Consider the following 25420-nt stretch of genomic DNA (forward strand, 5'->3'; position numbering starts at 1 on the left):
TTTTCTTAAACAAAATACATTACAAATTTTCTTATATTCATCTGTACTGTTCATTTATGGGAAGTTTTTTTTACAACTGGAGGAACGTTTGCAACAAATACATTCTCTGACTGACAGCACGACTCATCTAACCCTGAGGATGTGTCCTAACAATGTCCTCACCCCATCACCTGCCGTGTTCTTCATTTGCACATTAAATAGGGCGATGAGTGACTAGGGTTTAACCCATTGTTGGGTTTACCCCCTGCCTTGGACAGTCAATGCTTCCAGAAAGGTAAATATATTGTCTCCTCAAAGTCATCATTATCTACAGCAGATTGAATGAAGACCATAGACCCTCAGGGTAAAGGTGCCGTCCTTTCTGTCCTGTTGTGTCATCCACTTTTTTGGGATTTTCTGGTTACCACAAATTAAACTTTTTATATTTAAAAGCCCTGTTTTCTTTTGAGTTACATTGTCTTTGTCCTCTCTATCCCTAGGGTGAGTCATCTCAGGATGTTCCTTTAGGCCTCCTGACTGACACCTATCTTGCACATTGGTTCCTCATGTAGTACAAAGAGAGGGGTTAAAAAGAAATTACCGGTACACAGTGGGGGAGGGGGTTTTCATGAGCAGTTGTCTAATATAGCATAAAACATGCTCATCACAATGCCGGCCATACCAGACAGCAGCTGGAGTCTTATTATTGTCAACCTCCAGCTCTTAAGGGACATTGTCATCTGGACCATCCCCCTTCCTCTCTCTCTGCACAGCATCTGGAGTTTACCGTGACCCTAGCGGCCATAGGGTAGGAAGAAGGGTGTTGACTGGGCTCAGTTGACATATTTCAAAGCTAGGAATCTGCTGCATAATCATACTACTAAAACTCCCATTTTTGAATGTCCCCCATGTGACTTGATAGCCCCTTTTTTCTCTCGTATGTGATCTTCTGGAATTCAGGATGACCATAACTGAAGTTCAGAGCTTGGGCAGAAAAATGTCCTGCTTCAGCATGTTCTCCTCCATGCATAAAAACAGGAAGCGAGCCTATCAAGGACTAAGCGGTGTTAACCCCTATTCAGACCCTGCAACATCCTGAAAGAAAAATAGATCATATATAGTCTTCCAGCCCCAGTTTATAGAGTCATATACCACACAGTGCCGACATAACACTTCCTGACACAATCCGTATGGTAGTGATATCGATATCTGTGCCCATTCAATAGTGCCTGCTACAGCGCCTATACAGGGAGTGCAGAATTATTAGGCAAGTTGTATTTTTGAGGATTAATTTTATTATTGAACAACAACCATGTTCTCAATGAACCCAAAAAACTCATTAATATCAAAGCTGAATATTTTTGGAAGTAGTTTTTAGTTTGTTTTTAGTTTTAGCTATTTTAGGGGGATATCTGTGTGTGCAGGTGACTATTACTGTGCATAATTATTAGGCAACTTAACAAAAAACAAATATATACCCATTTCAATTATTTATTTTTACCAGTGAAACCAATATAACATCTCAACATTCACAAATATACATTTCTGACATTCAAAAACAAAACAAAAACAAATCAGTGACCAATATAGCCACCTTTCTTTGCAAGGACACTCAAAAGCCTGCCATCCATGGATTCTGTCAGTGTTTTGATCTGTTCACCATCAACATTGCGTGCAGCAGCAACCACAGCCTCCCAGACACTGTTCAGAGAGGTGTACTGTTTTCCCTCCTTGTAAATCTCACATTTGATGATGGACCACAGGTTCTCAATGGGGTTCAGATCAGGTGAACAAGGAGGCCATGTCATTAGATTTTCTTCTTTTATACCCTTTCTTGCCAGCCACGCTGTGGAGTACTTGGACGCGTGTGATGGAGCATTGTCCTGCATGAAAATCATGTTTTTCTTGAAGGATGCAGACTTCTTCCTGTACCACTGCTTGAAGAAGGTGTCTTCCAGAAACTGGCAGTAGGACTGGGAGTTGAGCTTGACTCCATCCTCAACCCGAAAAGGCCCCACAAGCTCATCTTTGATGATACCAGCCCAAACCAGTACTCCACCTCCACCTTGCTGGCGTCTGAGTCGGACTGGAGCTCTCTGCCCTTTACCAATCCAGCCACGGGCCCATCCATCTGGCCCATCAAGACTCACTCTCATTTCATCAGTCCATAAAACCTTAGAAAAATCAGTCTTGAGATATTTCTTGGCCCAGTCTTGACGTTTCAGCTTGTGTGTCTTGTTCAGTGGTGGTCGTCTTTCAGCCTTTCTTACCTTGGCCATGTCTCTGAGTATTGCACACCTTGTGCTTTTGGGCACTCCAGTGATGTTGCAGCTCTGAAATATGGCCAAACTGGTGGCATCTTGGCAGCTGCACGCTTGACTTTTCTCAGTTCATGGGCAGTTATTTTGCGCCTTGGTTTTTCCACACGCTTCTTGTGACCCTGTTGACTATTTTGAATGAAACGCTTGATTGTTCGATGATCACGCTTCAGAAGCTTTGCAATTTTAAGAGTGCTGCATCCCTCTGCAAGATATCTCACTATTTTTGACTTTTCTGAGCCTGTCAAGTCCTTCTTTTGACCCATTTTGCCAAAGGAAAGGAAGTTGCCTAATAATTATGCACACCTAATATAGGGTGTTGATGTCATTAGACCACACCCCTTCTCATTACAGAGATGCACATCACCTAATATGCTTAATTGGTAGTAGGCTTTCGAGCCTATACAGCTTGGAGTAAGACAACATGCATAAAGAGGATGATGTGGTCAAAATACTCATTTGCCTAATAATTCTGCACGCAGTGTATAATAGCACCTGCCATTCTGTCCACATTATAGTGCCTGCCACAGAGTAGATATGTTAGTCTGTCTACTGTAATAATGGATGTAATTGCGGCAATGGTTGGCGGCGGGCAGTAGGAGATGAGCGCCTCCATTGTGGAAGCGCTCATCTCCATATTCATCTGTATCGCCGTCCTCAGGACAGCGATGCAAATGTCTGTGCTGTGGCAGGGGAGGGAGAGGCGCGTCCCTCCCCTGTTCTTCCGATAGGCCCCAGGCACTAATGCCTGCAGCCTATCAGAGGCCGGCTCAGGTGGCACGATGAGGTCATTATCATCGCGCCGCCTGAGCCGGGCAGCACACAGCGCGGGACACAGGCCGGAAGAGGCCTGCATTGCATCGCTGCTGATGGAGGTAAGTATCAGTGTTTTTTGTTTTTTTTTCCTTTGCGGCGGGAGCTGGCACTATGGGGGGGGGGAGCTGGCACTATGGGGGGGCTGGCACTATGGGGGGATGGCACTATGGGGGGAGCTGGCACTATGGGGGGGCTGGCACTATGGGAGGAGCGCGCTGGCACTATGGGAGGAGCGCGCTGGCACTATGGGGGGGCTAGCACTATGGGGGGAGCAGGCACTATGGGGGGGCTGGCACTATGGGGGGAGCTGGCATTTCTTACAGCCCCATTTTTTTGGGGGTAGAATTCTGGGGGCATTTATTTCTTGCCCATTTTGGGGGGGCACTATGGGGGCATTTCTTACTGGCACATTATGGGGGGCACTATGCAGGAGAGGAACACTATGGGGGTATCTGGGGGCTCGAAAGGGGCTTTTTTTTTATTGGCACATTATGGGGGGGCACTATAGGGGAGAGCGGCACTATGGGGAAGTGGGGGCTCTAAAGGGGCCTTTTTTATTGGCACATTATGGGGGCACTATGGCATCTGGTGGCACTAAGGGGGCATTTTTTAATGGCGCATTATGGGAGGCAATATATGGGCATCTGGTGGCACTAAGAAGGGGCATTTTTTACTGCCACATTATAGGGGAGAGGAACACTATAGGAGCATCTGCTGGGGGGCACTAAGAAGGGGCATTTTTTTACTGGCATATTATGGGGGACACTATGGGGAAGGGGGAGAGGAGCACTATGAGGGCATTTACTGGGGCACTATATAGGGGTATTTTATACTGGCATACATTATGGGGACATTAGCTCAACTGCGGGCACTAAGCGGGGGTATTTCATGTACTGTCATATTATAAGGAGAATTATTACTACTAGGGGGTATTATGCAGAGTTTTACTATTACTGGGGGGGCTATGAGGAACATGATTACTAGTATGGGCACTATAGGGGCATTATTACTGCTAAGTGTGCTCTGGCAGAGAATTATTTCTATTGGTGGGATTTTGGGGAGCACTGTTACTTTGGGGGGCACCCTGGCACAGTATCAGCTTAGCACAAATATTTTTGGGGGACATTATCTTTATACTATTAGTGTCTGGGCGCAGTTATTTTTTAGAGCACTGTGTGCCAATAATTGTTGAAGGGGGCACTATCTGTGTGGTAGCAGTATTTCCAGGGGGACTGTTTCTGCAGTATAGTATTGGGGGCACAGTGGGCACAGTATTGGGGGCACTATCTGTGTGGTAGTATTTCCAGGGGGACTGTTTCTGCAATATAGTATTGGGGGCACAGTGGGCACAGTATTATGGGCACTATCTGTGTGGTAGTAGTATTTCCAGGGGGACTGTTTCTGCAGTATAGTATTGGGGGCACAGTGGGCACAGTATTGGGGGCACTATCTGTGTGGTAGTAGTATTTCCAGGGGGACTGTTTCTGCAATATAGTATTGGGGGCACAGTGGGCACAGTATTATGGGCACTATCTGTGTGGTAGTAGTATTTCCAGGGGGACTGTTTCTGCAGTATAGTATTGGGGGCACAGTGGGCACAGTATTGGGGGCACTATCTGTGTGGTAGTAGTATTTCCAGGGGGACTGTTTCTGCAGTATAGTATTGGGGGCACAGTATTGTGGGCACTATCTGTGTGGTAGTAGTATTTCCAGGGGGATTGTTTCTGCAGTATAGTATTGGGGAGCACAGCGGGCACAGTATTGGGGGCACTATCTGTGTGGTAGTAGTATTTCCAGGGGGACTGTTTCTGCAATATAGTATTGGGGGCACAGTGGGCACAGTATTATGGGCACTATCTGTGTGGTAGTAGTATTTCCAGGGGGACTGTTTCTGCAGTATAGTATTGGGGGCACAGTGGGCACAGTATTGGGGGCACTATCTGTGTGGTAGTAGTATTTCCAGGGGGACTGTTTCTGCAATATAGTATTGGGGGCACAGTGGGCACAGTATTATGGGCACTATCTGTGTGGTAGTAGTATTTCCAGGGGGACTGTTTCTGCAGTATAGTATTGGGGGGCACAGTGGGCACAGTATTGGGGGCACTATCTGTGTGGTAGTAGTATTTCCAGGGGGACTGTTTCTGCAGTATAGTATTGGGGGCACAGTATTGTGGGCACTATCTGTGTGGTAGTAGTATTTCCAGGGGGATTGTTTCTGCAGTATAGTATTGGGGAGCACAGCGGGCACAGTATTGGGGGCACTATCTGTGTGGCAGTAGTATTTCCAGGGGGACTGTTTCTGCAGTATAGTATTGGGGGTGGCAGGAAAGGGTGTTCAGAAGATGATGGAAATGTGGGAAACTAATCTCTGCAGAGACGGGAGATGGCAGAAAAATCATCATGGCGGTCTGGTCTGAATGGAGAAGATGAGGAAAGAGAATGTCTACAACAAAGGTGACATCACTGGATGTAAGAGGTATGAGGCGCTATGTAGGAGAGGAGATGCTCCCCCCCCCCCCTGACATTTGCAGGAGGAGGATTCAGAGCTGGGTGAGGACGGCCATAGGGGGCAGCAGGCCACGGGTGGGTGGCAGATGGTGGGGGAACCACAGGCCTTGAGCAGGATCTGGGGAGGGAGGAGAGCGGAGGAGCTTCCTGGCTGTAGCCTGCTGTTTATTGTATGATGTGAAGCAGGCAGTGCAGCCAGGACGGGCCCCCCCTCTCCGTATGATGTGTAGAGACAGGCCTCAACTATAGAATGTCAGCTGTACAGTGTTTGTTGGGAGTGGCATTTTATATGTAGGAGGGGCTTTTAATAATGGGCGGGGCTAAAAATTGGCCACTTGGCTGGATTTGCCCCTGAGGACTAAGGCTGCCAGCCCTCCCCTGGCTCCAAGTGCCTATATAATAGTGAATTCTATTGTATCCACATAATAGTGACTGCCAAATGTTACATGATAATGTTTGCCATTGGGCCCACATAATAATGATAAAAAAAAATTGTGTAGATATATCTATGGGTTCTTTGAGCAGGATCCCATCGAGTGTCTATAAATACACCACTGATAGCTCATTTCAGGTGTTTCAGCAGGAGGTCCACTGATCTAGACTGGAGGGATCTCAATAAAAAAAGTTCCTGACTTAAAAGAGGGTGCAATGCTTTATTTCACCTGTGGGGGTGCTGTAGAAAGGAACTAATCACTTGGAACTGGTTTCAGCAGGGGACCCTGTTATCAGCTTATCTCCCAGGCGACTCTTGTAACTAAAAATGGATTATCTAAATCTGGTCTGGCTGTGTGACCAGTATTTTTCCAAGAAATGGTTTAAACAAAGGATGGCAAGGAGAAAAACATGTTGGGAGGGCGGTTGGAGTTTGGGTCTCTTGACAGTATATAAAAACAGATTGGAGCGCAGTTGAGACATTACACATTCTCTTCACACTAGATGAGATATTTCAGAGGAACAGTCAAGTCTGAATCTAGGTAAGTGAACATTATTATTAATATGTGATATGTAATTTACTGGTGTAGTCTATGAAGGCTTCAGTCAGGGTGGCTGAACTTAAGCAGGTTCTACCCTTTTTTCCAGAATTTAGGACAGTAGTGTTTCCTATGATATCTACGAAGGTAACTACAATGTACTTTTCCCAGTTTTATAAAAAAAATTAGACCCTGAGCAACAAGGAAGGTGGTCCTAGTCAGTTTTATTCATGAATGCCCTGGTGGCCTCATCACAATGCCGGCCATACCAGGCAGCAGCTGGAGTCTTATTATTGTCAACCTCCAGCTCTGAGGGACATTGTCATCTGGACCACCCCCCTTCCTCTCTCTCTGCACAGCATCTGGAATTTACCGGAATAATTAATTTTTAATTTCCTAGGTGGCCTAGGGTAGAGGAGGGGTCAATTTTACATTTTACATTTCCTGGCAGTAAGGTCTGCTAGGAGGCTCCAAGTGTCCAGTTTATTACCCCCTAAAAGCAGCCTTGTAGCCATTTCAGGCCCTGGAGAGGCTGTCTACAGTATTCTACAACAGGAGGACTGGCAGTAAGAATAGTAAAATCCCTGCCGCTTTGATCACCACTAATACAGTGCTGCTTGTAAATTTGTGAACCCTTCAAAATGTTCTTTATTTCTGCCTAAATGTGACGTACATCGAATTTTCACACAAGCCCTAAAAGTAGATAACGATAATCAAATTAAAGAAATTTGTCAAAATATTAGACTCTGTCATTAATTTATTGAGTAAAATGATCCAAGATCACACACTGTGAGTGGTAAAAGTGTGGGAACCTTTTCTTTCAGTATCTGGTGTGACCCCCTTGTGTAGCATTACTGGCAACTAAACGTTTTTGGTAATTGTTGATTAGTCCTGCACATTGACTTGGAGGAATTTTAGACCATTCCTCTGTAGAAAAAAGCTTCAGCTCTGCTATGTTGGTGATTTCCACCCATGAACTGTTCGCTTCAGGTCCTTCCATAACATTTCTATTAGATTAAGGTCAGGACTTTGACTTGGCCATTACAAAACTTTAGTCTTTAACCATTTTTCGGTAGAACAACCTTGTGTGCATACAGTCTTTGTCTTGCTCTATGACGCATGTTCTCATTTAAACCAAACGCTTCTCATTTAAACCAAACATTTCTATAATGGTCCCATCTATCCACAAAAAATTGCTCCAATAGTCTTTTGGCTTGCCCAGGTGATCTTTATCAAACTGCAGACGGGCAGCAATGTTCTTTTTGGAGAGCAGCAGCTTTTTCCTTGCAATCCTGCCATGCACATCATTGTTGTTCAGTGCGCTCCTGATGGTGGACTCATGAACATTAACATTAGCTAATATAAGAAAGGTCAATAGGTGCTTAGAAATTACATTGTGTTCCTTTGTGACCTCACAGACTATTACACGCCTTGCTCTTGCCGTGATCCTTGTTGGTTGACCACTCCTAGAGAGGGTAACAATGGTCTTGTGTACCCTCTATTTGTACACAATCTGCCTGAATGTGGATTGGTAGAATCCAAACTCTTTAGAGATGGTTTGTAATCTTTTCCAGCCTGATGAACATCAACAGCTCTTCTTCTGAGGTCCTCAAAAATTTCCTTTGTTTGGGTCATGATGCATTTCCACAAACATGTGTTATGATGATCCCTGTTATTGAAATAAAACAGGTCGCCCACTAACTCCTGATTGTCATCCCAGTGATTGAAAGCACCTGACTCTAATTTCATCTTCAAATCGCAAAAGTTCACAAACTTCTGCCACTCACAGACATGTGATATTGTATGACTTTCCTCATTAAATGACCACTAAATGCTTATTTTTATCTACTTTTAGGACTGATGTAGTTTTAGGACAAATAGAAAATTCTGAAGGGATCTGAAACTTTCAAGCATCACTGTATATGCCCTTTTTCTGAGAGCCTCCCAGAATATAGTACATGTAATGATGAGTGATGTATAAATAACATCCACTAGAGTGATGCCCTGTTTCTGTGTTCTGTGTAGGATGAAGATCCCACTTGTGCTGTTTGTGGTAATCATTGGATGTTGTGCCAAAGAAAGTAAGTCACTAAGCTGGGCATTTAAGACATCTTCTGCATGACACTCCTGGTCTGATGTTTTTGCTCTGGTCTGGAGTATGATTTATTTAGAAAGTCTGATCTGGGGTCTGATGTATTTAGCGGGTGTGATCTGGTGTCCGTTTAATTCAGTGTATTCTGATGTGTTTTTTAGAGGGTCTGGTCTGTTTAATTTATGGGGGGGGGCCTGTTCTGGGATCTGATTTAAGGGATCAGATCTGAGGTCTAAAGGTGGGTTTACACAGGCCGATTAAAAGGCCAATTGTTGGGAAGGAAGCTGCTTGCTCAGTGAAGGTGATCTCCTTCACAGTATGAGGACGAGAGATCGCTATAGCAGAATTATTGTTTCTGGGCAGCAGATCGCTGTTTAGACAGCACGATCTGCTGCCCAGGAACAATGATTGGAGTACCTGCATGAATGACAGGATCACCCGATGAACGAGCGCTTGTTCATCGGGTGATCGGTGGCATATTTAGATGACCATATTATCGATAACGAGCGTTCCCAATAATCTGTCTGATTATTGCTACATGTAAATCTACTTTATCTTTCTATCCTATCTCATATACATCCACATACACCTGGAACTGGGCCTGGCTGGAGCCCTACTGGACCCTGTAACAATCAACGCCACATTTGCTTTAACATGGGGGGAATATTGGCCGAACGAAAGCTCACGATCAATGCCCAATGTAAACATGTCCAGTGATCAAATGATGAACACAATTTGCTTGTTTGTCTTTGGTCACATCTTTTCCGATGGCAAAAAAAATCACTGTGTAAACAGGGGATGTAATGAAGACAGTTTGGAGAGAGGTAGATCATACAAAATGTTGGGGGATGCAGATCATACCAAATGTTCATATTTTCAGAAAAAAGGCCTAATAATTGAAACATATCAATGCAATTAAACTAGAGCCTATCGACTTTGTATATCATTCATTGACCCTCATTAAGATCTGATATGGGCTTTGCTTCAGACATCATTGTTTCTTTCTCTTTTAGATTTGCATGGCACGTCTTTCCTGTTTTCTAAGAGTAGTACCGTAGCAAAAGTGGTTTTGAAACCCACAATCTCCAAACCTTTGAGTAATATTACCGTCTGTCTGCAGTCCTACACGGACCTCATCAATAAAGACTCCCTCTTCAAACTGGAGGCTAAAAATTCCTATCCGTTCCATCTCTTCCAAGCCTCAGACTATTACTACATTAGAATAGACCGAGATCAAGTTTACTTCAAGACTAGCAAAGAGAGCATGGAGTGGAGACTCATCTGTGTTTCTTGGGAGTCCAGCACCGGAGTCATCCATTTTGTTGTCAATGGGAAACTCTTTCCAAGGAAGGTCTTAAAGCCGGGTTTCATCATAGACCCAGAGGTTACCGCGATCCTCGGGCATAATATTGTCTTTTCTGATATTGGTTATGGTATGCATGAACTTTCTTATGTGGGTGAAATTAGAAAGGTTAACATGTGGGATCAGGCTCTCCACCCCAGTGAGATGCAATCAATGTATTTTAATAATTGTTATAACTGTAATGGAAGTGTCATTAGCTGGGAGTCTGTGGACTATGAGATTTATGGAGATGTCCTCTTGTATAAGCCATCGAAGAAACCTTAGTGGATGTAACTAAACTGTTGAGAAAATCTATAGCTGATCAAAATTCTAGGGATGCTATTTTGTAAGTGAACCTCTGGAACCCAAGTTATAAAGAAAATAGGAGACCCCTAAACCCAGTTAAGCAATAAAAGCGATCTTCTGGGCGAAATCTGTATTAGGGACATTACATAGGCCAAACATAATAAAGATGTTGTCTGCTCACTGTATTGAATACAAGTTACTTTGCCATTATTCAGGCAGTGCAGGGGGAAAGAGGAACACTCAGTATTAGCAGCAGGGAAATTTGCACTTTAATAGAAACTCGTAGCACTTTAATAGAAACTCGTAGCACTCCACATCCATTAAAAAGCAATCATGACAGGTCCAAAAAGATGTTAACACACCTGTGCCTGTTACCCTGATCTGTTTGTCTGCCTGTGCACCGTCTTCCGCCTGATGCCTGGATTCTGACTCCGTCTGCCCTGACTGGTTCTTGGATTACCCTGCCTGCCTGACCTCAGCCTAATTTTGACTATGTTCTTTGCCTGATCTTTTGATGCTTTGCATTGGTGTCTCTGACCCTGTGGGTCAGCTACCAGTTACATCTGGACCATTTCAAGAGGTAGCTGCCTGGTGGCTTCTCTGCAGGAAAGACCAGATCCCTGTATAGGGATTAAAGGGTGATCCACTACTGGTGCGTTACTAATGGCTGCACCACCAAGCCAGCCGGCCGTGGTGAGCTCATGCAACCAAAGGTGTGCACCGTGGCACGGACAAGGTGCTATGCTCAAGAAAACCAAGCTTGTGAGCCCTGGACTAAATTTAACAAGCTAATCCATTGATAAACATCTACCCATAGGGTCCGACCCTACAAGCACGAATCAAGGGACACTACGCTGGCTGAGTATGAGCAAAAGAGAAGCTTAGTTGCAGCTGCTCACATACTACAGAGGGCTGGATTGACACAGACCACTGCTGTAGTGTGAGCGCAATTCAAAGCAACATATAAATAGCAGGAGTTTGCCCCCACTATCGCTCGACGTGTTTCGCCATGTGTGGCTCGCCAGGAGCATAAAATGTGGGTGAGAAGACAAACAGCAAAATAAGCTGCTGACCCCCGTTACAGAGGCTGCAGCTGTCAGCACTGAGTGGCCGTACGCGGACGCAAGGACGCGCGCTATATCAGGAGAAGGTACCTCCCCTCTTCTGGATCAAGCCCCTGGAGCGGCCAAGAGGGAGGCAGGAGGCGCGGCAAGCGTCGCATCACACATCCCGCCGCATCACACATCCCGCCCCGACCAAAGGGTCCTGCTTAATATCACAATAGAAGTGATGCTTATTCTGATATAGCGGGTAACTGCAAAGACTGTATATAGTACCACTGGGTCCCCCATTGACTGCAAGGGGTCAGGTGTCCGATTATAAATATCAGGTGGATCAATTTAGATCACACCTTCATTTGCAGTAATCGCTTATCAAAGTCGCCTCCTCTTGAAGATCTCCAAGAGGAGGCAACTTTGATAAGCGATTACTGCAAAAGGAGACACAGTGTCGGGTAGTTGGGGCGGGATGTGTGATGCGGCCTCCTGCCTCCCTATTGGCCGCTCCAGGGGCTTGATCCAGAAGAGGGGAGGTACCTTCTCCTTATATAGTGCACGTCCTTGCGTCCGCGTACGGCCACTCAGTGCTGACAGCTGCAGCCTCTGTAACGGGGGTCAGCAGCTTATTTTTCTGTTTGTCTTCTCACCCACATTTTATGCTCCTGACGAGCCACACATGGCGAAACGCGTCGAGCGATAGTGGGGGCAAACTCCTGCTTTTTATATGTTGCTTTGAATTGCGCTCACACTACAGCAGTGGTCTGTGTCAATCCAGCCCTCTGTAGTATGTGAGCAGCTGCAACTAAGCTTCTCTTTTGCTCATACCCAGCCAGCGTAGTGTCCCTTGATTCGTGCTTGTAGGGCCGGACCCTATGGGTAGATGTTTATCAATGGATTAGCTTGTTAAATTTAGTCCAGGGCTCACAAGCTGGGTTTTCTTGAGCATAGCACCTTGTCCGTGCCACGGTGCACACCTTTGGTTGCATGAGCTCACCACGGCCGGCTGGCTTGGTGGTGCAGCCATTAGTAACGCACCAGTAGTGGATCTTCTAGTGACCCTATCCACACCTGAGCGGGTACCGCTCATGCTGTTTTCATGTGTCATCCTGACCCGTTCTCAGGGATTGTGGTTAGTTATGGTCATCTAGATTTTTATATATAGTTTGTAGGTTTCCTTTCTTCCCTTTGTGTATTAATAAAGATTAGTTTTATCTAACCTCGATAGCGTTCCGTACTGCAGTGATATATGTAATAGTACCTCCAGTGCCTGCCAGGTTTCTATATAATAGTGCCTCCTATTGAATCCCCATAATATTGCCTGCCAAAGTGCCTTTATCATGCTGACTGCCATTGTGTCCATAAAAAAAAACTATTAGATGTGTGCAGATGTATCTATGGGTGTATGGAGCAGGATATCATCATGTGCCAAATGGACAAACCCTATCCAAAGCCCTATTAAGACATATGTTCATCATAAAGAGACCCCCTTCATCAGCCAAAAAAGAGCAGCTCCTGCATGGCACACTTAGTACAGCCATGTATTCCATGGACGTCCAAGCAAATGAGATAACAGGGTACAGGGAAAGTTCAGTGTAAGAAAGCAAAATCTGTAATAGGGCCCCCCACTTATTATATGCCAATAATAATACAATAACTGGCACCAGAAACTGGTTGCAACTGCTATCTCCACATCTTCTATGCCAGCTGATCTCAGATGTTTCAGCCTTTGTCTACACTGCTATAGGGTTGAGGTTTGTTAGGAGGAATCTCAATAAAAGAAAACCTGCTTTTCCTAACTTGATAGGGGTTGCAGTTCTTTAATTCACCCGTGGGGGTGCTGCAGAGAGGAATTGATCACTTTCTACTACCATCCTCCGCAGATTACAGCTGCGGCAGGACATCCTGTGATCTGCTTATCTCTCAGGAGACCATTGCAACTAAAATTGGATTACCACTATCTTTCCAGGAAATGTTAAGAAATGGTTTTAACAAAGAAAGAATGATAAGGAGAAAAATATCTTGGGGGAGGGTCAGGGATTGGGTATCTTGGCAATATATAAAGTAACGTATGAGGGCAGTTCAGTCATTACACAGCCTCTTTACACACTAGATGAGATACTTTGGACCAATCTCTGAATCCAGGTAAGTGAACCTTACTTAATATGTGATGTGTAATAAATGATGTAGTCTTTGTGGGCTTGGGTCAGGGTGGCTAAGCTTGAGTAGATCCCATCCTCTTTTAAGTAGTTAAGACAGTAGTAAAAAGCTTTTGTTGGAGCTGCTCTGAAGGTGAATACAATGTACTATCCTCTTCTATCAGCCATTCAGGACCAGTTTTCTAGAAAATGGGAAACAAAGTGCCCCCTAGTTACTTTTTATCATAATTTCACTGGTAGTCTAGGGTAATAAAAAGATCTAGGTGGCCTAGGAGAGAGAGGGTTTTATGTTATGTTTCCTGGCAGTCAAAGTTATGTGAGGGGCAAAGACAAATTTTGGTGGTCTTTGGAGGCTCCTAGGAGATGGGGGTCATGGACAAGTGGCCAGTTTGTCACCCCCTAATACCAGTCCTGCAGCCATTTTAGGGAGTGGAAAGGCTGTCCATAGGGTTCTTCAAAAGACGCACTGAGAGGAAGAACAGTAAAATCCCTGCCCTTGTAATCACCACTAATATATCTCCAGTCCTGAGAGCTTCCAGGAATACGTACATTTGAGGAGTGATGTAGTAACATCTTGTGTCTATGTTCTGTATAGGATGAAGATTGTGGTTCTGCTGCTTGTGGTCATCTCTGGATGTTGTGCCGAGGAGAGTAAGTCTGTCACTAAGCTGGGCATTTCAGGGATCTTCTTCATGGCACTCCCGGTCCCTTTGGGTGTACCTGCTGCCATACTGGGTTCAGATGCCAAACAAAACCAAGGCATAGTGTGCATCAGCTCATACAATATACTGATACTGGCCAGCATCATGACTTAGAATGGCAGTGACCAGAGGAGGGAGGACCTGAGAGAAGAAAGCACATGGTCTGTGGCCTGAATTTTTATTTAAGCAATCTAATCTTTTTGTCCTGTCTCATATCTATCCACATACAAATGGAACAGGACCTGGCTGGAGTCCTGCTAGGTCCTGTAACAGTCAATGCCTCTTTCTTTTGCTTTAACATGGGGTGATAATTGCCCAAACCAAAGCTATCTGCCTGTGTAAACAGACTCCTAGAAAGGTGACAGAGATGTGATCTGGTCTTTGTTTTTTTCTCTTTTAGATTTGCTTGGTGCATCTTTCTTGTTTTCTAAGACTACTAATACAGATAGAGTTATTTTGAAACCCATCATCACCGAACCTTTGAGAAGTATCACTGTCTGTCTGCAGTCCTATACAGACCTCACCCAGAGAGATTCCCTCTTCAAATTGCAGAATCAAAATGTGTTTCCGTTCCATCTCTACCAAGTCTCAAACATTTACAACATTAAAATAGACCGAGATCAAGTTTCCTTTAGGAACAGCGGAGAGAGCATGGAGTTGAGACTCATCTGTGTGTCCTGGGAGTCCAGCAATGGTGTCATCCATTTTGTTGTCAATGGGAAACTGTTTCCCAGGAAGGTCTTAAAGCCAGGTTTCAGCATAGTCCCAGGGTTTACTGCGGTCCTAGGGCATAATCTTGCAGTTTCTGATGCTGGTTTTGGAGTAGGAGGACCCTCATATGTGGGTGAAATTACAAACGTTCACATGTGGGATCAAGCTCTTCACCCCAGTGAGATGCAATCAATGTATTTTAATAATTGTCGTAATTGTAGTGGAAATGTCATTAACTGGGAGTCTGTGGACTATAAGATTTATGGAGACATCCTCTTGTATAGGCCATCAATGAAACCTTAGTTGGTCTAAATTACTGAGATAATCATCATATTATTTGATTAACATTGTAGGGATGCTATTTTAAGGTGAACCTGTGGGACCCCAACTTACGAAAAAAACAGGAAACCCCTAACCCCAGTTAGGCAAGTCAGGCAGATTGCTGCATATAGTTAACAGGATGGAGAAGCTTGAACCAGGTGGTCACTGAAGCCTGGAAAGTCCACTTGACGTACCACTACCTTACATAGGCTTTTTCAGTTGCTGCAGGCTGTCTTTACTTGCCGAACTAGGGTCAGGGATCCCCATTTTCCTCCATATTTAAGATTCCCACCTATCTGACATTTTTGTAAGAAAAAAAACACAATGGCACAACATAGGGCGTTATCCCAATAAAAGAGGGTGGGGGTATGCAATGAAATATGCCCATCTTGGATGGTTGTGCTGGGAGCACAACATCCATGTAGACACATAGATAAGTGTGGCTGCAACCCAAGGTCCATCTAGAAAGCTCGTGGAACAGGTGAAAATCAAAAGTACAGGGTGGGCCATTTATATGGATACACCTTAATAAAATGGGAATGGTTGGTGATATTAACTTCCTGTTTGTGGCACATTAGTATATGTGAGGGGGGAAACTTTTCAAGATGGGTGGTGACCATGGTGGCCATTTTGAAGTCGGACATTTTGAATAAAACTTTTGTTTTTTCAATAGGAAGAGGGTCATGTGACACATCAAACTTATTGGGAATTTCACAAGAAAAACAATGGTGTGCTTGGTTTTAACGTAACTTTATTCTTTCATGAGTTATTTACAAGTTTCTGACCACTTATAAAATGTGTTCAATGTGCTGCCCATTGTGTTGGATTGTCAATGCAACCCTTTTCTCCCACTCTTCACACACTGATAGCAACACCGCAGGAGAAATGCTAGCACAGGCTTCCAGTATCCGTAGTTTCAGGTGCTGCACATCTCGTATCATCTGAAGGCAATCGTCTATGCTGTGAAGATACGAGATGTGCAGCACCTGAAACTACGTATTATCTCAGTAATCCTGTGGGCCCACCACAGGAAATGATTCTCTGGTGCTCTGGTGGGCCAGTCTGACCCTGTAGGCACCTGACCAAAGTTGGAGAATGACCTGCAGATAAAAAAAGAGACAATGGCTTCCTTGAGGTCTAGAGTGAGGCCTATATATTACAGTCCTGTAGTGTGAGCAGACTGGTGAAGTGTAAAAGGGTAATGTTAGTGGGAGTCTGTCACCAGGAAATTCTCTGTTACACCAGGCACAATGCCTTGTAGGGGTCACTCTTAAACCACTCTGTGCATCCTTCCTCCTCCTTCACTTCTGTCAACCCCTCCCCCGCAGGGCCAGGTTTGGTGAATATGCTGAAACCTGCACCTGTCAATCAAGAAGGAGAAAGAGGAGCTGTAAAAGGAAGGCAGAAGAGCAAATGTGTACAGAATGTCTTGGTGCTCTTAACTGTTTATCTGCATATAGACTAAAAGTACTTTTTCTCCAGAATGAAGCAATGGGTCACTAAGTGAAAGGTATCATTACTTTCATCTAAGCTTGTCCTATAAGGCATTGTGCCTGGAATGATGGTGAATTTCCTGATGAAAGACTCCCTTCAAGCCCAACAGGCTCTTAGAAGGTATCAAAGTGTTAGAGAGCACACCTCCTTTTGTATTCAAGTCAAGTTCAAGTATTGGATGGCAAGTTGCCAATAAAATTTACATTTATGAAGACTGATGGGTTACCCACCTGGTGGCTTGAGACTGTTCTGTTGCCCCATTGATGCACAAGGCAAAACTATTTAGGTAAGCCAGGCTGTGGCTGGGGTTGCCTCCCAGGGACCCACATCACCACCACAAGAGCAGGAGAAAGCTGACATTTGGTGCAACCCTACTATGGTGGATTAGTTGGAGTTCCTCATGGTCTCTTGCCCCAGTGATGGACTGCTCAAAATGTTCTTTACTGTGCCACCAAATGTGGTCCTGTAACCATCAAGAATATTGTGTCACGTGTTCTAAAACCATCAAGCATATCATACCACTGTTATGAAGGAAATAAAGTTATTTCTTTCAGCCTCAAAAGTTCTACGTCATTCTTCAAGTTACAGATCCTCCTACAGAAGCATACCCCCAAATGGCATCTCTTGCTCTGTAGGATGTGGCTCATCCATGAATTACATGGACAGCTTATACATTTCAGTGTGATTTCTTTTTTCCAGGGGGGGGGGGGGTGCTAGGGAAGAATTTAACATATACATACAACTGGGTTCCTACGCAGATTCAGCTGGACGCCTGTGATTAGTGTTTATCTTCAAGGGATCCTTCTAAGAGAAAGGGAGAGCCCAATCGGTGTTTGTCAGGCTTTATTTCTCATAATCACATTCTAAAACTCCTCTATCTACTGCCAGACCTATATCACTCTTCAGGTTTTCCTACACTGGATGTCCGGTCTTGCGGTTTCACTAGTTTATTCCTGGAAATGTTGAGAAGCTGATTTAACAAAGGAGTATATGTACAAAAACAGATGGGAGGATGGGGTAAGGGGGTTGGTTGGGTGGGACATCTCAACAATATATAAAATATGGTATGAGGGAAGTTCAGTCATTACACAGCCTCTTTACACTCTAGATGAGATACTCTGGACCAATCAAGTCTGAATCAAGGTAAGTGAACATTACATAAGATGTGATATGTAATAAATAAAGTAGTCTATGGGGTTTTGGGTCAAGGTTGCTGGACTTGAGTAGGTCCTATCTCTTTTTTAAGTATTTAGAAAAGTAGTGACAACCCCTTGTTTGAGCTGCTATAAAGATGATTACAATCTATTATTCTTTGTCATCAGCCATTCGGGGCCAGTTTTATAGAAAATGGGTCTCTGGGCAACAACCAAAGTACCACCTTCCCCCTACATAGTCAGATTTTATTCTAATTTCACTAGTGGCTTAGGTGGTCAAAGGCAATGAAAAAGTAAATTTTACAGACAGTCAAGGTATTGGTCCCTTTCACAAAGGACCTGTAGCCATTTCAGGCAGTGGAAAGACTGTCTATAGGGTTCTTTAAAAGAAGGACTGAGAGGAAGAAAAGTAAAATCCTTGCCCTCGTTATCACCACTAATGTATCTCCAGTCCTGAGAGATTCCAGGAATATGTACATGTGATGATTGGTGATGTAATAACTAGTATTGATCGAGCGCCAAAGTGCTCGGGTGCTCTGGCCGAACACATCGAGCACCCGAGCACAATGGAAGTCAATAGGAAAAGCCAAGCGTTAAACCAGGCACCCCCTGCTCTGAAGAGGAAAGAGTGTCTGGTTTACAGAAAAAGGTTAGGAATGAATGGAAACACCACCAAAATGGTTTGAAAACAGCATGGGAAGGATGTCTGGATGCATCTTCGACTCCTGTTACCTATGAAATACAATAGACAACCACACAAAGGCTATATGCCAAAAGCCAGGTATGTGCAAGCCAATAATCTATCTATGAGACAGATAACAGTCAGCATACCTTACATGGCAGCCTTGTGCACTATGAGACATTCCAAACCAGCTCTCACCTGACTGAGAGCCAGTAAGCCTCAAAGTTACTTCATAATTGTTGGATGGCTTGGGTGCACCTAGATCATTATCATTAGGGTGACAAAAAGTTTTCTGATTGTCCTAACATAATTTTCAATAACCTTTCTATACAGTTTTATCATGTAAACTCATTTGCATAAACATGGGCATATGGGAAAGACATGCCAATGAGCAGAATCTGCCTTGTTTTTCAACTGAAAAACCATTTGCATGGGAAATTCACGCTTAAAATTCACAATTAGAATATTCGTGATCTACACTACTCATGAACAGCGCCATTTATTTGATTCATAGTCTTATGAAAAGACTATGAATCCAATAGATGGCGCTGTTCATGACTCATGGACAGCGCCATCTATTGGTTTCATAGTCTTTTTTTAAATACATTTTATTAGGTTTTGATATAATTTTCACATTTACATTCAAAGGTACATATTGGATCAAATTACAGGTCATATTCCTTTTTTACAGATATGTGCAGTGAAAATAAAGATAAAACACATATAAACAGTGCAATAATCCTTTCCCTAAACATTTCCCTTCCCCCCCTAACCCTCTCCCCTTCTATACAGGTGATGTGGTTTAAAGTTTTTTTAATTACAGGTATTCCTGGAGGTGTACAGTGTCTCATTTCGGAGTTCATGGCGATTTATTGTATTGTAGTCTCATTGTAGTGCATCTTTATGTAAGGATTGATGATGCTTTATATGTTATTGGTTTCATAGTCTTATGACAAGACTATGAAACCAATAGATGGCGCTGTTCATGAGTAATGTTGATCGCGAATATTCTAATCGTGAATGGTGTTTCAGCTGAAAAACAAGCAGATTCTGCTAATTTGCATATGCCCACAATTATGCAAATTAGTTTACATGACAAGACTGTATAGAAAGATTATTGAATATTATATTAGGACAATCAGAAAACTTTTTGTCACACTAATGATAATGATCTAGGTGTGCAGGTCCACCCAAGCCATCCAACAGTTATGAAGTAACTTTGAGGCTTACTGGCTCTCAGTCAGGTGAGAGCTGGTTTGGAATGTCTCATAGTGCACAAGGCTGCCATTGTAAGGTATGTTGACTGTATCTGTCTCATGGATAGATTGTTGGCTTCCACATACCCAGCTTTTGGCATATAGCCTTTGTGTGGTTGTCTATTGTATGTCATAGGTAGTGGAAGTCCGAGATGCATCCAGACATTCTCCCCATGCTGTTTCCAAACCATTTCGTTGGTGTTTCTGTTAAGGGGGCATATTAATCATCAATATTTATGCAAATATCGATAATTAATATTCATAAATAGGAGGAGCCGTCTATTGATGACCCCGCCCATTTATACCTAAATAAACATAAAACACTACTGATTACCTCTGATTGCCTATACACTACACTGAACTACACTACGTGCGACTTACTATCACTATACTACGGCGGCGACTAGTAAAAACACCATACACTGTATTATGAACAATAAGGAATATTTATTACACAATACAATTATACAAGTCTAACAATATGCTATATCTATATATATTCATAGATCAATGGATATGAATATATATACATACAGAAGTACACACCACAGTATAGAAATGGTACTACAATAAACACAATACAAGCCTAACTACTCTACACAGCACAATCCCAAATTCCACCCCACACACTATCTATATAATACAATAATACATTCGTATCCACACAAATATCAGTAACACACCCGCCTGACTAATCACTGTCCCTATGGGGTACAAGGAGTTAAACAGAATGGTGGCTATGCAGGGGTTATTACCTGCAGGCCAAGGGACACAGGGTTATGTCTAATATTTGCTTATAATTATATATATCTATATCAATGGAATAGATATATATATTTATAGCAGCAGACAACAATATAAGTAACAATACACTATTTCAGTACTAACTACACTAACACATTCCCCAGTCCTCCCCAACATCTACCTACAATTGTACTAATACACATGCATGCACTTTACCAGCAGCCCACCCAATCCTGACGGGGAATAACCAGGGGTTATTACGGAACAGGGGATATGAGGGATCTACAATCCTGGGGGAACACAGGGGATATATGATTATAGGGGGACTCAGGGCAGGAGAGGTTAAGGGTAACCAAGGGTTACACAGCAGGGAGTGGGGGTAATCAGGGGTACTAATAGGGCCACAGGATCAGGGGTACAACAGGGGAATACAATAAGGCAAGGGTTTGGGGGATCACAGGATCAGGGGTACAAACAAGGATACAATAAGGCAAGGGTTTGGGGGATCAGGGTGTCCAGTAATAGATACAGTGGGGGTAACCACAAATACAATCAGGGGAACCAGTGGCACAGGATCAGGGGTACAAACAAGGATACAATAAGGCAAGGGTTTGGGGGATCAGGGTGTCCAGTAACACGGCAAGGGTAAATCAGGGCCCAGGGTCACATCACATCGAGGACACAAATATAGGGGTTACAGGACCAGGGGTGATACTTAGGCCTTATCCAGGTGGTCATCATGGAGCTCCTCTCTCCTATGCGTCTCTGAATCTAGTCTGGTTGCAAGAGAAGGCACCTCTGGCCGGTTCGGGGTTTTATAGCCCAAAAGCAACCCCCTCCTCCTTCCTCAGGCATGTGACATCATAGTGTGCCTTAGTCCCCCCTCCTAGTCCCAAAAATGCTGGGAGTAATGGGCATGGCCATGGGGCAGAGGTGTGGAAAACAGGTTATGATGTCTCTGGTTAGAAGGTCCCCTCACAACGGTGCCACAGAGTCTGATTGCTTTGGGCCTGAACAAAAGGGGACTAGATGCTAATCAGCTGTTATCCTACAGGCTATCAGCACAAGTTTTCCTCTAAACAACTCTGCTGATAACAGTTGGAATTGCATATATGCATATATATATCCACAGATGCTTGGGGGCTCATCTATAAACACATACAAAACCGGGGGTATGAATGGGCAGCAATAAGCCCACATACATACTGTCATGCTGACATAAGTGTATATACATAGACACGTGTGCAAATACATACACACATATCTATATATACACACACCCTCGCATATATCTGGGGCATCACATACAGGGGACATATATAAGGGGGCACATATATATACTAATATAAGGGGGATTATAAAGGGGCACAGCTTCCAGGGACCACATATTTCCCACAGGGGCCACCATGAGCCCCTGGGGATCACCATGGGCATCACCCCATGATGCGGTGGTTAATGTATGCATATATATACCATGCATGCCCGCACGTGTTTGCAGGCATGCATGGATATATATGCACACGTCTCAACCGTTCCTCAACAGTTTCCATCAATTTCTAACCTTTTTCTGTAAACCAGGCACTCTCTCTTCTTCAGAGCAGGGGGTGCCTGGTTTAATGCTCGAGTCTCCCGTTGATTTTCATTGTGCTCGAGCATACATAGTATTTGGCTGAACACTGCTCGACACGAACTGCTGCATGCTCGCTCGACACTAGTAATAAAGTATAGATAGCATCCACTGAAATGAGGTCCTGTGTCTGTGTTCTGTACAGGATGAAGATCCCGGTTCTGCTGCTTGTGGTCATCTCTGGATGTTGCGCCAATGAGAGTGAGTCAGTTAGTAAGCTGGGTATTTCACTGGCACTTGCTATCGTCTTTCTGTCTATCATCTATGTCATATCTATCTATCTATCTATCTATCTCATATCTATCTATCTCATATCTATCTCATATCTATCTATCTATCTATCTATCTATCTATCTCATATCTATCTATCTATCTCTTTGTTGGGCCGTATAACAAACAATTCTCCTTTTGCTCTGTCACTACTTTTCACTCTTCCCCTAGAATGATGACAGGGATCTGATTTGAACTTTCCTTTAGGCATCATTGTTTCTTTCTCTTTCAGATTTGCATGGAGCATCTTTTGTGTTTTACAAAATCGGCAGAACAGCAAAAGTGGTTTTGAAGCCCACCACTACTGGACCACTGAGCAATATCACTGTCTGTCTGCAATCCTACACAGACATCCTCCAGAGAGACTCCCTCTTCAAACTGAAGAATGAAAATAATTCCATAGCACTGTTCCAGCTCTACCGGCAATCAGATTATTACTTCATTAGCCTAGACCAACAGTATGTTTCCTATAAGATCAGCACAGAGAGCATGGAGTGGAGACTCATCTGTGTGACCTGGGAGTCCAGCACTGGGATCATCCATTTTGTTGTCAATGGGAAACTTTTTCCAAGGAAGGTCTTAAAGCCAGGTTTCATCATAGACCCAGAGGTTACTGCAGTCCTCGGGCAGGATCTCGCTTATGCAGGACTTACTTCTTATTTGGGTGAAATTAGAAATGTTAACATGTGGGATCAGGCTCTCCACCCCAGTGAGATGCAATTGATGTACTCTAAAAGTAGTTATAATTGTTGTGGAAATGTCATTAACTGGGAGTTTGTGGACTACGAGATTGATGATGTCCTCTTGTATAAGCCATCAAAGAAATGTTAGTGGATTTATTTTACAATTTTCAGGATGCTATTTTGTAGGTGAACCTCTGCGATCCCAACTTATTAAGAAAACAAGAGACCTCTAACCCCAGTAGGGCAGATTAAGCAGTCTAGTTCATATAGGGGACCAGGTAGAGAAGTGACTTTTAGAAGCTTTGGCAGGTCCCCATGACTCTTTGTGTACCATACTGTACATAGACTTCAAGGGGGAGAATCACGAAAAGGTGTGACCTCTTTTCCACACAATTTCTTAAGAGAAGGTTGGCCCTATTTATGTGCCCAGCCAGAGTTATGGATCCACATTCTCCTCTACCTTTGAGACCCCCACCTGACATTTATAGCATTTGTCCCAATGTAAAATCTGTAATATGGTCCCCCCTAAGCATTAGAGAAGAATGTGGCTATTATCTCTGCAGACTGCACCCCCAAAAAGCTATGTCCCTGTGGGATATTCCTATTTCACTGGTTGAAAAGAGACAGAGATTCATCAAGTTCAACCACTCTCAACTCTCCTGACTTTAGTTACCACAGGTTGAAGTTGCTGGAATCTTGTCAGAAGGACTTCTCTACCTGTGTCCCCATGACCATTCTTCCCCATTCCTGAATGCTCATTATTATGATAAGGGCAATGGGTTTCATTAACCAATCAGAATCTGATTTTCCTTTTTCTAGTACAGGTTAGTGTTGGGACCCACATCCATCTCACACTGATATACCATCATTGTCTGTAAATGGTAGTCCTCCTTCAAAGGGGTTGTCCCATCTGAACATTTATGGCATATCCATAGGATAAGAAAGGGGCCACGACGTGGACAAAGAACACGCCCACATGCATCCTTCCTCTCCATTCCATCCTATGCATGCATACTCAGTTATTTTTGAAAGTCCCACAACAATTAATGGAGTGGACGCTGTGTATTTGGGGCCACCTCTCCATTCATCGCTATGGGACCTCCAAAATAACCAAGCCAACGCTCAGCTATTTTTGGAAGTGTCAAAGCAGTGAATAGAGAAGGCCAGGCATGCGCAGCTTGGTCTCCATTCACCGTCTTGAGATAGAAGCTGGTCCCAGAGGTGGGACTGGCACCTGTAGGACATTTATGGTATATCCTATCGAAATGCCATAGATGTCCAGATAGGACGAACTCTTTAAGGACTCTTGGATGCAGCTGTGTGCACCATGCTTTTTTATTCTTATCCAGGGTTTTATAATGTACCCTTATAATCTTCTAATATACAACTTATTTCCGTGGAGGACAGACATTTATTCATTGCAATCCTATGTTATACCTTCTCTCTGGGCTTGAGTTTTGCCTATTATATTACTTTCTACAAAATGGCTGATCATTAAAATTTATCAGGGGTTTCCCTAAAAATAAAATATTATAAGACTTCATCCACATGCTGACCACTGTCTGGCTTGTCATATGACCTCACATTCAATTCTTTGCACCAGTGAACCCGATTGGTCAAAACTCTGATCTACAAGCTCCACAGACCTGCTCATGGATAATTCAAATGGCTGCCAGATGTTGTACTGGGGTTTACCCCCAATGCATCCCCATGCACAGAAGTGCCGTAGAAACTGAACTTTGTTTTACTTCTTTAAAAGTAACACCAGTCCACAGGAAGGGCACTATAGTGGTCAAAAATGTACCTGGATTGTCCTGAATTTCAGAGACACTGGCAACTTTGGCTTGTCCCAGCTCAAAAAAGAGGGATCATGCAGACTCCTGCAGTCACATAGGCCTATCACCGCCTAGCACAATCTCTGCAAAGACTCTAATAGTGACTCGGACCCACTCAGGCATCACATCTGCTGTATGAACTCTTTCAAGGCTGTGAGCCAAGCACTGGACCATGAATGATGGAAACAGCTTCTGTTTGTCTTATTAACACCCCCCAGTTGTAGACCCATGGCAACTGTGCTGACCTCTGCAGTTGCTGACATAGACAACTCCCATAGGCATGGAAAATAGGTAGGTTTCTTCCCTGATGCTAGTCCTAAATGGAGAGACACAAAATAGACCAACTCCTTAGACGCATTTACACCTGTAGTCTTAAGGTGCCATACTAAAGCACCT

At 43.7% G+C, this 25420-nt stretch overlaps 3 protein-coding genes and 1 long non-coding RNA gene across 4 annotated transcripts; all 4 read left to right on the forward strand.

The window, feature by feature from the left end:
• The first annotated feature begins 6372 nt into the window (after positions 1-6372).
• Positions 6373-10373, forward strand: LOC120982246 (C-reactive protein-like). The gene is made up of 3 exons (XM_040412262.1): positions 6373-6595; positions 8618-8673; positions 9698-10373. Exons 1-3 carry the CDS (start codon positions 6558-6560, stop codon positions 10309-10311), a joined length of 708 nt encoding a protein of 235 aa, XP_040268196.1. The 5' UTR covers positions 6373-6557; the 3' UTR covers positions 10312-10373.
• A 3079-nt stretch (positions 10374-13452) lies between these two features.
• Positions 13453-15590, forward strand: LOC120982247 (C-reactive protein-like). Its single transcript, XM_040412263.1, has 3 exons — positions 13453-13532; positions 14142-14197; positions 14648-15590. Exons 1-3 carry the CDS (start codon positions 13501-13503, stop codon positions 15259-15261), a joined length of 702 nt encoding a protein of 233 aa, XP_040268197.1. The 5' UTR covers positions 13453-13500; the 3' UTR covers positions 15262-15590.
• Positions 15591-16553: 963 nt separating this feature from the next.
• Positions 16554-17335, forward strand: LOC120982250. Its single transcript, XR_005774866.1, has 2 exons — positions 16554-16843; positions 17060-17335. It is a non-coding gene; the product is annotated as an uncharacterized LOC120982250 (long non-coding RNA).
• Positions 17336-17840: 505 nt separating this feature from the next.
• LOC120982248 (C-reactive protein-like) lies at positions 17841-24730 on the forward strand. Its single transcript, XM_040412264.1, has 3 exons — positions 17841-17916; positions 22382-22437; positions 22739-24730. The coding sequence occupies exons 1-3, from the start codon at positions 17882-17884 to the stop codon at positions 23335-23337; spliced, it is 690 nt and encodes a 229-aa protein (XP_040268198.1). The 5' UTR covers positions 17841-17881; the 3' UTR covers positions 23338-24730.
• Positions 24731-25420: the final 690 nt, after the last annotated feature.

This window comes from Bufo bufo, chromosome 11, assembly GCF_905171765.1.
Source record: "Bufo bufo chromosome 11, aBufBuf1.1, whole genome shotgun sequence".
In the NCBI taxonomy this organism is placed as follows: Eukaryota; Metazoa; Chordata; class Amphibia; order Anura; family Bufonidae; genus Bufo; species Bufo bufo.